Raw genomic sequence first — 14,716 nt, 5'->3', positions numbered from 1 at the left:
TTGCATCCCATCTTTGTGCGTTTTTGGGAGACCATATATCCTCGGAGCTACCGCCGAACGTTGGCGCAGTCTTTTGATGTCCTTGTCCTCGAGCGCGCCATTTTTCAGCAAGGTGGCGTTGCTTTGTTGTATCTTTCTGGTCGGGTCCGTGTTGATTTTCCGATACGCCCGGGCGTGGCTGCAGCTACCCCTCTCCCAGCACGCGGCACTCCGCCGACCGTCCGCGCCGGGGTACGACTCGGGACCCCGCGGACATAATACCACGGACACAGGGCAGACAGATCATTCCATCAGCACCACCTGATGATGGCGGAACGGTTATCCGCCAAAATATATTGGAACTTCAACGATCGGATCCGGTTGGACACCCGAGAACCTTGGATACAGAGTCGATTCTGTTCATCTGAGTACATATTATAAAGCATCTCCACTGTGTAACATCGATCTTTAGTAGTCTTAAAATGCAATTTTAATTCATCCCACTGGGATAAAATTCTTGCTATAGCCGGTTCGATAGATAGACATCGTGTGTCACACGCTTTCAGTATTTTTAACGGTGCATCACCGCAATTAATTAGCTGAAAAATATTTTTATACTCAATTTGGCACTTTGACGAGTGTGAGAACCAAGGGGTCGATGGTTTCACGCACCAGAAACTCTGCGTTTCATGGCAAAGTGATTTCTGATGTGTGCGTTACTACCAACTGTAATGAGTGACATACACAAGGTATCAAAATGAGATGTGGAAGATATGTTGCAATTTCAGAATTGTACACACGCTGTGACTGGAACCAGTCATAACAGCTGCATTATCGGTTCCTATTGCCATTAAATTTTGTAATTTGAGTCCCTCAGCTTTTAAACACTGAAAAAGTGCCGATACCATTCCGACGGCATCAGAACTCTCCAGGGTCTGCAAAGCTAAAAACGCAGACACTACTTTTTTTTAATTTAAACTGAAATATCTTACGACGATCCCGAGATTTTTCCTGATGCTTACATCTGTTGATTCGTCTAGTAATAAACTACAATTTTGGTCACCTATGTCATTTATAAGTTCCTTTTTGAAATGAAGTGTTAGAATATAATTTATTAGCTCCGTAAATTTGGTTCTATGTAATTTCGTGTCGTTTGTTGATTTCGAATCCTTAAAGCATTTTTTACACACGTCAGTCAAGTAACCAATGTTGGAAATTGAGCTATCTTCAGCAATGTACAATGCTAACGTACACTCAGCTCTTTTACATGAATTACGTGTTTTCACTGGAATTACATGTTTTCACTGGTGCTGCAGAAAATGTCAGTTGCTTATTTTGAGAAATTAGTTAATATTTTGCTCTGTTTTTTCGTTTCCAAATGCTTTTTCAAATCGTTAATTTTTGCATACATTTCGGACTGACAATAGCTACAATAGGCTTTAGTTGAGTTACCTGGCACAGTCTTCAACCAATGTTTGAACGCCATGCGGTTTTCCCACTCTTCTCCATAGCTCTGGCTGTAGACCTTTCTTTTAGGCGGCACTTCCATGATTTTTTTTTTATAATTCCGTTAATTCCACACAACTACTATCGTTACACAATCAAAACCGATAATTTGTAAACAATTGCAAGAACTAACGACACCGCAATACATCGACACAACTAAAATGAATATGACCTTCCAAACAGTCCAGTTCCAATACACTATTCTTGTTCTCACTCATTGTTGAGTCACGAAGCTCCTACAGTTTTTCTGCAGGTTCGCTACTGCAGTGCCGCCAAGCGGCTGTTCTGTATAAACGCTGCGAAACGATTGCGCATTTTGTAAATGAAGTGCAGAAGCACATTCAAAATAAAAATGCGGTCGTATGGCACTATAAATTGCAGCAGCTTTCAAAACTATAACTTTTTCGATTTCCAAAGAATGCTGTGAGGAATGTGAATAATTATTATAGGATTTTTTTAAAAAAAGACTTTTAGGCTTGCGAGAAAATATTTACATTTTCTATTCACTCGTTTGGCATCAGAACTTGGACACTTAATGAGATTGGCAAAAATCTCTTTATCATCTTTTCATGATGTTACCCTGTGTAAATGGCTGACCGTTTCACGGATACAATTAAGCTTGTCAGTTGACAACTTTTCCAATCTGTACCTATTAATATACTAGTATTTGGTTTCATACTTCCGTTTCATTAAAAAAGAAAAGTAGACACAGCTGTGTATTTTTGTACTAGATTAAGGAAATATGTGGAGCTTTTTGTACATAATTAAGATAGCCGTGTACAAGTTTCCAAGAAAATTGTTAAAATTAGCAGGTCGTAAGAAAGTTCATGATAGCAAGGACGGGTTTTGAATTGCAATTGACTACATTATGCGAGTATAAACGAAGAGTTAATTAAAGTCTCTAGCGGATACTGGTGGTGTAAAAGTATTTTGCGGTACAATATGCATGCGTTGAGTTTTTCTCCATAGAGTAATCTTTTATTTTCCCTCCCCACAAGGGGAATTAGGGAAGTAAAGGAATGCTGAAATTTATTAGGAAGAGAAGATTAGCACAACACTGAGGATGTAGCGATGGTACATAGCTGAAAGTGACTGAATTTTAAGACCGACTGATATGCAAAAGATTTAAAAGGTAACTTAGTCTTGACTGCCTAAAAAGCCTCTAGAAGTCGCTAAAATTTTTTTCCGCCAAAGCCACAATTTTGCCCGCTAAAAGTTCATAAAATCCGCTAGTTCTAGCGCCTTTGTCGCTAGAACGGCAACACTAGCCAACCATGTTTAGCCTACCCTTTCGGAACACCGTTAGGTTCTTCACAAAAATTTCGGCTGAGCTTATCTCTGGCTTTAGCCAGCTTTCAGTGCCTATAACGATTTGAGCATTAGTGCCTTCTATTAGCGCTTGGAACTCTGCTACTTTCCCAACACGGCTACGACAGTTTACAACTGTTATACCGATGGTTCCTGTATCTACGTTCTTCCTGTGTTCAGCCTGCAACCTTTGTGGCTGAAGCCCTTCTTGTGTTTTCCTGCGACCCTCTAACCTAAAAAAACTGCCCAGTCCATGCCACACAGCCCCTGCTATCCGTGTAGCCGCGTCCTGCATATAGTGGACACCTGATATATTCAGCGGAACTCGAAATCTGACCAATCTTTGACGCAAGTCGAGAAATCTGCAGCCTACACGGTTGCAGAACCGTCTGAGCCTCTGATTTCCCGACGATGTTATAGTTCTGGGTGGAGATTTTAATTTACCAGGTATGGACTGGGAGACTCAAACGTTTATAACGGGTTTCAGGGACAAAGAATCCAGTGAATCTTTTTTAAGTGTATTGCCTGAAAACTACCATGAGCAGTTAAATGGAGAACCGACTCCAGGCGATAACATATTACACCTTCTGGTGAAAAACGGAACCGAACTATTTGAAACAGTTAACATCAAACAGGTAATCAGCGATCATAAAGCGGTTACAGCATCGATGATTTAAACCGTAAATAGAAATATTAAAAAAGGTAGGAAGATTTTTCTGTTTAGCAAACGTGACAAAAAGAAAGTTTCAGAGTACTTGACGGCTCAACACAAAAGTTTTATCTCAAGTACACATAATGTTGAGGATCAGTGGACAAAGTTCAAAACCATCGTACAGTATGCATTAGATGAGCATGTGCCAAGCAAGATCGTAAGAGATGGAAAAGAGCCACCGTGGTACAACAACCGAGTTAGAAAACTGCTACAGAAGCAAAGGGAACTTCACAGCAAACATAGCCAAAGCCTTGCAGACAAACAAAAATTACATGAAGCGAAATGCAATGTGAGGAGGGCCATGCGAGAGGTGTTCAATGAATTCGAAAGTAAAGTTCTATGTACTGACTTGGCAGAAAATCCTAAGAAATTTTGGTCTTGTGTCAAAGCGGTAGGTGGATCAAAACAAAATGTCCAGACACTGTGTGACTAAAATGGTACTGAAACAGAGGATGTACCTGCATGGCACCATCCTATGCTAACCTATTCATGGGCCATCTAGAGGAAACCTTCCTAAAAACCCAGAATCCTAAACCCCTCACCTGGTTGATTCATTGATGACACCTTTGCTATCTGAATTGACGGTGAGGACACCTTATTCATATTCCTCCAGAACCTCAACAACTTCTCCCCCATTTGCTTCACCTGGTCCTACTCAACCCAACAAACCACCTTCCTAGATGTTGACCTTCACATCCGAGATGGCTACATCAGTACCTCCGTCCATATAAAACCCACTAACCATGAGTAATACCTCCACTTCGACAGCTGCCACCCATTCCATACCAAGAAGTCCCTTTTGTACAGCCTAGCCGACTGTGGTCGTCGCATCTGCAGTGATGAGCAGTCCCTCTCAAAATATACCGAGGGTCTCACTAAAGCCTTCACTGACCGTAATTATCCTCCCATCTGCGCTATATGGTGGGTAGCAACTTTACTTCTCTGGTATTGTTACATTCCAGCCTGGACTTTCCATTGTTTAATTAATTCATTAATTTTATTTCTCAGTCCTCGAATATTTTGATGCAAAAAAGATAGCTGACATTTCACATTGACTGAGTTAAAATTGGGTAGAGTTGAAATTTCTGCTGATTGTTGAAAATTCTTAACCAATAGATTTTTATGCTGATGTAATAAGCTAGAATTATGTTTTGTGGTTTCTTTCTCAGACTGAAGGTTTGTCTCAGTTCTAACCTCTCTTAATACTTTGTTTCTTTCTGTCCTCCCTACCCTAAAAAAGGGTCTTCTATGAACCCTATAACCACTGGTATTTTATCACTCATGACAGTGCCTCCCCCTTTAACTTTCGTGCTATTTTCCCAGCCAGTTTACCCTTCCCTTTCCTGTTGAGGTGAAGGCCATGCCTAGTATAATCCCACCTATTGAGAGAATCAACAGGAACCACACCAATGTGTGACCCTGCACCAGACATAAGCAGCCGTTCCAACTCCAAATTAACTCTCTTGACAGAAGAGTTCAAATGAGGTCGGTCATGGCGCCCAAGAACAGATACAAACTCAACACTAGTATGCTTTGATGCTGATGCAATCTTTTCCCTGGTCACACTTTATACTGTACCCAGGATCTCTGTCAATACTATTGCCTGGCCCAGCCACTATAACCACGGTGTCTTCCTTAGCGAAATCTTTGCAAAGTGATCCTAAATCCTCTGTCACGTGTTCCAGACCACCACTAGGTTTAAAAAAATTGGTGACTTTGTATTCTGATCCTAGTTCATCCTGCAAAAGTTGGCCAAAACCTCTTCAATGGGAACTACCTAACAACACCACTTTCTTCCTCTCTTCTGATTTTCCTACAATCTTACTTTTCAATTTTCTGCTGAAAGTTTGTTGTGCCCTGTCTACACTTGCAACTGCTTGAGGCTCACCAGCTTCTAACTGGAGCAACAGGTCAAATATGTTTTTCACATTAACCACAAAGCTGTCAGAAAAAGTTCTAGGCCTGTTGCCACTTCCCACCTCTCTTTACCCTTCTCCCTCTTTAACCTGTCAAGATCTCCCCTGGCCTTGTCTAACTCAGCCTGAAGGGCGGCAGTTTTCCTCTCCTGTTCTAGTATCTTCCTATATCTACTACATATCCTACAAAACCACTGATGAGTCTCATTTACTTCCCCTATTCCCACGCCACTACAGTCACCCACATGGAAAAAACTGCAACACCCATCACACCAAAGCCCCAACCTAACAATTCTATGGCAAGTCAAGCACTTTTCACTCATGATAAACGTAATAGTTTATTAAGAATAAGTCAGTTAAATTACAGATAAACACAAAATTATGCCTCCACAAATTTGGCCTATACACTACTGTATGTAAACAAAAACAACAGTGCAAAGTTTCTGAAACAACAACTTAAACTTTACGCTACTTTCCAGAAATGTGAGTTAAATAATGAAGAGGTATGCTACAGTTAAATTGCCGGAGAGGGAAAAGAACAATTAAACGAAATTCTATAGATTTGCTGCGGCAAAACGTAAAAAGAAAATGCGACTGTAACCCGACTGTACAATCTTTTTCACGTTTTCTGCTATATTACATACAGAAAAATGAAACCTTTGATGGTATGCTTAAAAAGCACACTAATACACCTATTTACCATGTAATCAGTACTAAACTAAATGTTTTTATAATCTAAAATGACTTACCTTTACGAGAACACCAAAACTTGCGCTAGTCGCCTGGCTGCAGGGCTGCTGTCCAAGAATTCTTAAAGGTTTTGTTATACTTTGTCAAATTTAGAAAAGACTGAGGTCTTTTCTTACTAGGGAGGCTATTTGCTCCAAACACCATGTGACCTTATTTAAAGTGTCATACAAGGATCAGTGTGAGCCAAATGATTTTCTATGGACCTGCAATTATGATTTCTGAAATAAATTTTTTCACAGTTTTATATTTAAGTTGTCTTCTGGTGGTAATCATTGTAATCTTGGTCAATGGGACAATTTATCAGTGTTACAAAAGAGGAAAGGAAAAGCATATGGTGTGTTGGTATACATAATACAATGAATCTGCTTCTGTACTGCTTATTTCACAGTTAGTTGTATTCATGATCCATGGTTCATAATTTCAATCTTTTCTATGATGTGGAGAGTGTTAGTTAGTTTATAAATGTATAAAATTGTTGAGGCTTTCATGACAACTTATTGACAAATAGTCTTTTGGCTTCTCTGGTTCTTTGGCCAACATTTGAAGATTCTTCTGACATTCACCAGCACAAGTGGCTGGCATTGTCAAAGCTTCACACTCCATTGCTGGTGATGGACTGGAGCTGAGCTTGTGGTGATAGACTGTATGTACCAGGTGCGCCAATGTCCGAGGCCATTTCTGTCATTCTCCCATTGCTCCCTGCAATGGTGATTCACTGCAGCATGAAAATCCAGGATCTGTTCACCATGAGGCTTTCATCTTTCTTGTTGAGGGGAGAACTGCAGCGAAAATGACCACAGAAAAGCCACTGGATGTTGGCGTGCCGGGTACATATAATCTGCAGCTGCAAGCTCAACTCCTGTCCACCACCAAGCAATGGAGAGTGAAGTTTGACGATGCCAGCCACTCTTGCTGATGAAACGTCAGAAAAATCATCGAACAAATGTCAGCCAAATAACTCGAGACAGAAGCCAACAGGCTGTTTGTCAGTTTGTAAATGTATTAATCTTTATTAGTAAAGAATATAGTAACATGCTCATAGTTCCAGAATGAGATTTTCACTCTGCAGCGGAGTGTGCGCTGATATGAAACTTCCTGGCAGATTAAAACTGTGTGCCAGGCCGAGACTCGAGCTCAGGACCTTTGCCTTTCGCGGGAAAGTGCTGTACCAACTGAGCTACCCAAGCACGACTCACGCCCCGTCCTCACAGCTTTACTTCTGCCAGTACCTCGCCTCCTACCTTACAAACTTTACAGAAGCTCTCCTGCGAACCTTGCAGAGCACTTGCCCGCCAAAGGCAAAGGTCCCGAGTTTGAGTCTCGGCCTGACACACAGTTTTAATCTACCAGGAAGTTTCATGCTCATGGTTGTTTGTAACATTACCCTTAAGCTATTTTTATTTTTTATTTTTTTCTGATCAGAAGTACCCAAACATATATTAGTGGCCATTAATGTGGGGAATGTCCACTGTGTAGTGTATGAAGTCTGTGATTTGGAGTGATGAATTGTGCTGTACTCTGTGACAATCTAATGGAATCCTCAAGACCCAAAACAAGGGAAGGTGGTGATAGTGGACACTGGAGTCTGGAGTAAAGTTAGTGTTCTGACTCATCCCAAAGGTCTTTCATTGATTTCAGGTCCAGTCTCTTGGCAGGCCAGTCTGTTTCAGGGATGTTATTATCCACAAACCATTGCCTCACAGATGCTGCTTTATGAGAGGATGCATCATCATGCTGATACAGTCATCATATCTGAACTGTTCTTCTGTTGTACACAGTGCACAATGGTGTAAAATACGTTCATGTCCTTCCCCATTTATTATTGTGTTACGCACAATCGGCCGGAGTGGCCGAGTGGTTCTAGGCGCTACAGTCTGGAACCGCGCGACCGCTACGGTCGCAGGTTCCAATCCTGCCTCGGGCACGGATGTGTGTGTTGTCCTTGGGTTAGTTAGGTTTAAGTAGTTCTAAGTTCTAGGGGACTGATGACCTCAGAAGTTAAGTCCCATAGTGCTCAGAGCCATTTTAACCATTTGTTAAGCACAATAAGGAGACCACACCCTAACAACAAAAGACACCCCCATACCATAATGCTACCTTGTCTGCACTTCACTGTGGGCACAATACATGATGGCAGCTAATGTTCTACTTGCATTCGCAAAACTCATTCCCTCCCATTGGATTGCTACAGGGAACAGCATGATTCATCACTGCATGTCACTCACTTACAGTGACCCACTGTCCGGTGGTGTCGCTCTTTACACACCCTCAATTGTCACTCAGCATTGACTACAGAAGTGTGTATTGTACCTCATTCTTTTTAACTCCCTACACATAGTCACTGTGCTCGCTGTACTGCTAATAGCACTTTTGAACTCATAACTAATTTCTTACACTGATTTCATGAGATTTTTTGCAACCACACTCCACAATGCACAACTGTCCCTGTCGGTCAGTATACAACTTCTGTCTGGTCTTTCAACTGTGGATGTTTCTTCAAATTTCCACTTCACAATCACATCACAGTCACTTCACCAACAATCATCTTGGGCAGTTTTAGAAGGGTTGAACTGTCCCTGACGGATTAGTTAATCAGGCGACAACCAACAACCGGACCACATTTGAAGTCACTGAGCTCTTCTGACCAACTCTGCTCTGCTGTTACTGCTTCTCTACTGAGTTATGAATATTGTGGTTGTTTTTGAACTGTGGTTGATTGTTCACAGTTTTTTTTTATTTTTGTGCAGTGTGTGATTTGCAGGGGGGATGGGGGGGATTTCCTCCCCTCTGCATCAGATCATCCCCTCCTCTGGTTATAGTTTATGCATCCCAACCTGGGATGTTTATTTCCCACGCACTGGAGTAAAACTTTACATATAATTTAAATTTGTGGAGCCGAACACTGAAAGTTTTTAATAAGTCTTACTATTAATACTATTGATATATTTTAGTTTTCTATCATCAGAATAAGTACAGCTTTTCACAAATGTGCCTCTACTTTTTGAATTCCCCTCATATTCCTGTATGTAGATGATTTTGTAAATAAGCTTTACCTATAATGTACTTTTAAAGATATAACAAGGGATGGCTTTTCTGATAGTGCATACGCGTGAATAGTGAGTTTTGGCATTAACATCTATTTATAAATAGCTGTTTAACCATCCGTAATGCCACGGTCCAAGCTAGTAACATATATAATTCTACTAACCCCCTAAGACATCCCCCCTCCACTGGTAAAAGCACAAATCGCACCCTGTTTTTGTGTAATAGTGTTTAGTACAGTTTCATAACAAGTTATTTAAATTAAAATAGTGCAACATACTGCCCGTCTTCACGCAATCAGTCTTTTGGACAATGATGTGGCCTGACGTATGTACAGACTGAATGGATTCTTTCGTATGTTTATCTCACTGATATTGGAAGTTCTTCTGTATCTTATCTGTGTTAAGTGGCTAGTGATAAACATGTGACACTTTATTGTGGCACAGTCAACAGAAAAAGGCTTCAGGTATGAGATACAACTATTTACTTAGTATACTTCTTTATGACAGCCAAGAATTTCTTTCATAATGGTCATGTTGCACATATAGTGACATATAAGTTTTATTGCAAGGCCCAAGAAAAGAATCGCCTGAATCATAATTGTCTTCATAAACTTATTAATTTTGATGTGATCTGTCACTTTTTCTTCTCTTCTGTATACTTTATCTTGTAGTTCATAGCTTTATTTTTTTAAATGCATGTATATAATACAAAAACTGTGCATTTCCTCATAACATATATTATGCCCCATTTCTGTAGGACTATTCAGGTCATAAATGTAAATATGCTTCCAATGAAAATAACTATGTGAATCTTAGTCACAGAATGAATTATTAATGAGCTTAACAGATTTTGATTTCTTGTAACTCATAATTCCTTGTCTAATCACTTTAATTTTGTTTTTCCAACCTTTGCCTTTTATAATGCTGTGAACTGCAATTACAGCTGTTATCCAGAACTGTTTTATTTAATTCAGTTGTTTTTTGACATTAATTTTGATGTGCTGTGGTTCCTTATTGCTGTTGCTTGTTTTTTTTTTTTTTTTTCATTTCCTTTCTGTGACAAGACAACTGCCAGAATGTGCACTCTTCACATATGTCACAAATAAAATCATCAGCTTATTATAGGCAGGTGAAAAGCATACACTTCTCATTCAGTGAAGCAGCTGGGTCATGCCAACAGTAATACAATTGATGAGGCTCACATGTAAATAACAATCCATATACTCCAATCTACCATTCTTTCATGCAAAATGTCACACATAGTCTTTCCTTGCATGCTTAACGAAGGACTGAATGATCAGTTTAAAGATGGATACAGTTAACATCTGTATATTCTTTACTGTTACATGAAATACACCTAAAATATAGCATACATGTTGCTTACTGTTAAAATATAAATCTTAATTTATAAATAATAAACGAATAATTATGAACTTTGCACAAATGGAGGATTTTCCATAGCCCTAAATACTCAAATTGTATTACATTAGCAATGTTATGCATACAACTGAGGTTTTACAAAGAGAATTCTATGGGATTGGCCCATTACTGAGCCTGCATTTATTGTGATTCTCTCATCCAATGCAAAGTCCCAAGCAACTGGAAAAAAAGTGTAGGTGACTCTTGTATACAAGAAGGGTAAAAGAACAGACCTGCAAAATTACAGACCAATGTCCCTAACACTGGTTTGTTGCAGAATTCTTGAACATATATCAGTTTCAGTGTAATAAAATTTTCTTGAGACCAAGAAGCTTATGTCCACGAATCAGCACAGTTTCAGAAAAAATTAATTATGTGAAACTCAGCTTGCCCTTTTCTCATGTGATATGCTGTAAATGATTTATGAAGGGCAACAGGCAGATTCCATATTTCTAGTTTTTGAGAAAGCATTTGACACAGTGCCCCACTGCAGACCGTTAATGAAGATACAAGTGAACTGACGTGCTAAAATATTATGAGCACTGCCCATCACAAGATTGGGTGCCTTCTGGTGGTGTTGTGTGCACATGAGACAGTAAGGAAAGAATGTAAGCAGAAGAGAGACGAAGGGATGGTCTTTATATCGTAGATATGGGCTGCAAATGTGGAAATCCACTGGTTGTTCTGCTCTGCTGCTCTGACAAAGGACACATTGCTGTGGCACTGTGGCTGAAAATGAGAATCTGTGAAACAGTGAAGCCTGTTGCCTGTTGGTGTACTACTGTTGTGAGCACCTATGGAAAGTGGTTGAAGGATGGTGGAATAATGAGTAGGCCATATGGTGTTGGATGGCCACGTCTCATCACAAAATGTAGTGGTTGGAGGATCTCCGACAGTGTAATCCAGAATAATCAGTAATCTGTGGCGGATCTGATGACAGAGAATAGAGCTGGTACAGGCATAGGTGTTTTGGAGCTCATGGGCTCAGCATCACTGAGTTTTCACTGTGGATCAATAGAAATGTGTTGCTTGTCGAATGAATTGCATTTCTTGCTACACAAGGTTGATGGTTGCAACTGTATAATCTGTCATCTAGACAAATGGCTGCACAAAACATGCACTGCACCACAGATGCAAGCTAATGAGGGCGGAATTATATTATGGAGTACATAGAGTTGGGATTCCATGGTATCTATCGTGGTAATCAAAGACATCATGACAACAGTAAACTACGTGAGCGTTATTGTGGACCACCTGCCTCACTTCATGCTCGAAGTCTCCCCCTACAGTGATGAATGTTCCAGCAGGATAGCTGTCCATGCTGCAATGACATAATCATGCTACAGTGGTCCGAGATGCATTATAATGCACACTATTAAACAGGTAGTCATAATGTTTTGGCTCATCGGTGTATATGGAATAGGTTCTCAGATATGTGAGTGTCTCAAAGATTTCTTAAGTAATAATACTCATTATGCTGACCTTGATGGCAAGTTTTCATCAGAGATAAGGGTATCTTCAGGACTACCCCTGGGAAGTGTGATAGGACCGCTATTGTTTTCTACATACATAACCTATGTGGCAAACATGGTGGGCAGCATTCTGCAGTTGTTTGCTGGTGATGCTGTGGTGTAAAGAAGGGTGTTGAAGTTGAGTAATTTAGGAGGTTACAAGATAAGTTACACCAAGATGAATGACAGCTAGCTCTAATGTAGAAAAAGGTAAGATAATGCGAATGAGTAGGAACAATGAACCATAATGTTCAGGATATACAATTAGTATGTCCTGCTTGACACAGTCATGTCATTTAAAAATCTGGGCATAACAGTGCAAAGTGATATGAAATTGAATGAACATGTTGGGATTCTGGTAGGGAAGGTGAATGGTTAACTTCGGTTTATTGGGAGAATTTTAGGAAAGTGTGATTCATCTGTAAAGGAGATTATATAGAAAACACTAGTGCAACTTATACTTGGTGCTGCTTGACTGTTTAGGATCTGTACCGAGTCAGATTAAAGGATGGCATTGAAGCAGTTCAGAGGCAGGCTGCCAGATTTGTTACTGGTACATTTGAACAACACACAAGTTGATGGAGATGCTTCAGGAACTGAAATGGGAAACCATGCGGAGAAGGCAATATTTTCTTTGACTAACACTACTGAGAAAATTTTGAGAAGTGGCATCTGAAGCTGAATGCAGAATTATTCTACTGCCACCGACAGTCATTTCATGTAAGGCAACAAAGATAAGACGTAGGGCTGATACGGAGGTGTGTAGACAGTCATTTTTCCTGTGCTCTATTTGCAAGTGGAACAGGAAAGGAAATGACTAGTAGTGCTAAGGAGTACCCTCTGCCAACCACCGCATGGTGACTTCTGGAAGCAGACGTATATATAGATGCAGATGTGATTTGCAAAGTCATGAGCACATCAGATCTAAATCAAAGTTAGTAAACTGGTTATATTAATGAAATATTATTGATATTTATAGTTGAGAATTTCATTTATGTTAAATTCTATATTTTTAAAATTTATTTTTTGTAAATGATTTCAGAAATACATAAAAGCTCCCCACAACAGTATAAAATGCGCACATTTGTAAATATTACTACTGGTACTCTGCTGTTCATTGTACTGGCAGTTCTGCTTTGTATCTGTGAGGGACAGACGAATATTGAATCTAGAACAGTCAAGCTAAAGGATGGTACAGATACGACAGTCACTACAATTGAATCAACTTCTGAGACGACTACCGTAGACAGCACAACAAGTGATGTGACTACCATAGACAGCACAACAAGTGATGTGACTACCATAGACAGCACAACAAGTGACCCAACTACAGCTTCAGGGACATCTGGATCAACACCACGGTCAGAGAATACCTTACTCATTCATTTCATTAGCGATCTGCAGTACAATATACTTCCTGTTGATAGTGAAATGGACCTATGCCAGGTTACAACAGGAGTAATATCTGAAGGTAAGCACTAATTTACACTTATATGAATAACATGTGTGTTGATTGGTTGTTATTACTTCTCTTTATAATCATTCAACATGCACTGTAGACACATATATATACATTTTGAATCATCATTCGTTCAAATTAATTGGTTTGATTCTCCAGTTTTCATACCCTACACTGATTTCTTCACCTTTGAATTTACAATACCCTCAGAATTATCAATACATGATGTTAAATGTTATGATCTGTCTTACACTTCACCCCCTGGTGTTTTGGATTTCTTTGCATCTGTACCACCGCTTGCTTGTTTTTTAATCCCTCATTCTTTTTACAACTCATTTTCTTCTCATTGAGTGATGTTTAACATCTTTAACACCACATTTCAAACATTTTTTCTTTCATACACTGTCCTCTTTAGGTCTCATTATCAAAAACGACCTTCAGAGATACGGAATGAGAACTTTCACGGGACACCAACGGTACTCAATAGTGCAAAAAAGAGAACTCAACAGGGAATGGATAAAATGTACAATGTTAATAAATTCACTGACAATATAATAAAATTTATAAAATATAAACTAGAAAATGGCTTTATCTGTTTGGATATCTTCATGAAACAGGAGCATGTTCATTTAAAAAAAAAATCTGCAGTTACCTTTTTTGCAGTATTTCAAAGAAACTGTAGGAAAAACGCTGAGATATGTACATTTCTTTCACTTCTGACATCCACAGAGAGGATTAAATTTGATATCTATTCATTGTAACTGGAAAAAAGGTGAACAATCATTGGTATGCACAGCAGTTATTAGCTTTCTGCTGGACTAAATCTTCTAATTGTATGTTGGATACAACTTAGTATTGTGTCAACACATGGATCCTTATCATCCTGTGGTATGAGTAAACTGGCACTCTTTTCTAACTTCCCCCAAGCTATCCATCTTTTTTGTTCAGAGAAGGGAACTAAGAGCTCTGAAAACCAGGAATAGCATTTTCCTTAGTTTTCTTCCTATTTGTTGGTGGCACATGAAATTTCACATCCTGAAAGCAAATACTAGCCAGCCATTCTGTGTGTCTGTAATTTTACAGTTTTCTCATGTGAAGTCTCTTTTTGATAC

The 14,716-nt window shown here is 39.5% G+C and overlaps 1 protein-coding gene across 1 annotated transcript in view; it reads left to right on the top strand.

Annotated features, from left to right (window-relative positions):
* The first annotated feature begins 9,626 nt into the window (after positions 1-9,626).
* Positions 9,627-14,716, top strand: part of LOC126241974 (protein 5NUC-like) — a 107,742-nt gene continuing 102,652 nt past the window's right edge. The window contains exons 1-2 of the mRNA XM_049948052.1: positions 9,627-9,679; positions 13,188-13,616. Of these exons, the coding sequence (XP_049804009.1) occupies positions 13,220-13,616 (397 nt within the window). The 5' untranslated portion in view covers positions 9,627-9,679; positions 13,188-13,219. The remainder of the gene's footprint in view (positions 9,680-13,187; positions 13,617-14,716) is intronic.

This window comes from Schistocerca nitens, chromosome 1 (genome assembly GCF_023898315.1).
Source record: "Schistocerca nitens isolate TAMUIC-IGC-003100 chromosome 1, iqSchNite1.1, whole genome shotgun sequence".
NCBI classification, from domain to species: domain Eukaryota; kingdom Metazoa; phylum Arthropoda; class Insecta; order Orthoptera; family Acrididae; genus Schistocerca; species Schistocerca nitens.
Note: the sequence above shows the minus strand (reverse complement) of the source record. Positions and strands in the feature narration are given on the sequence as shown.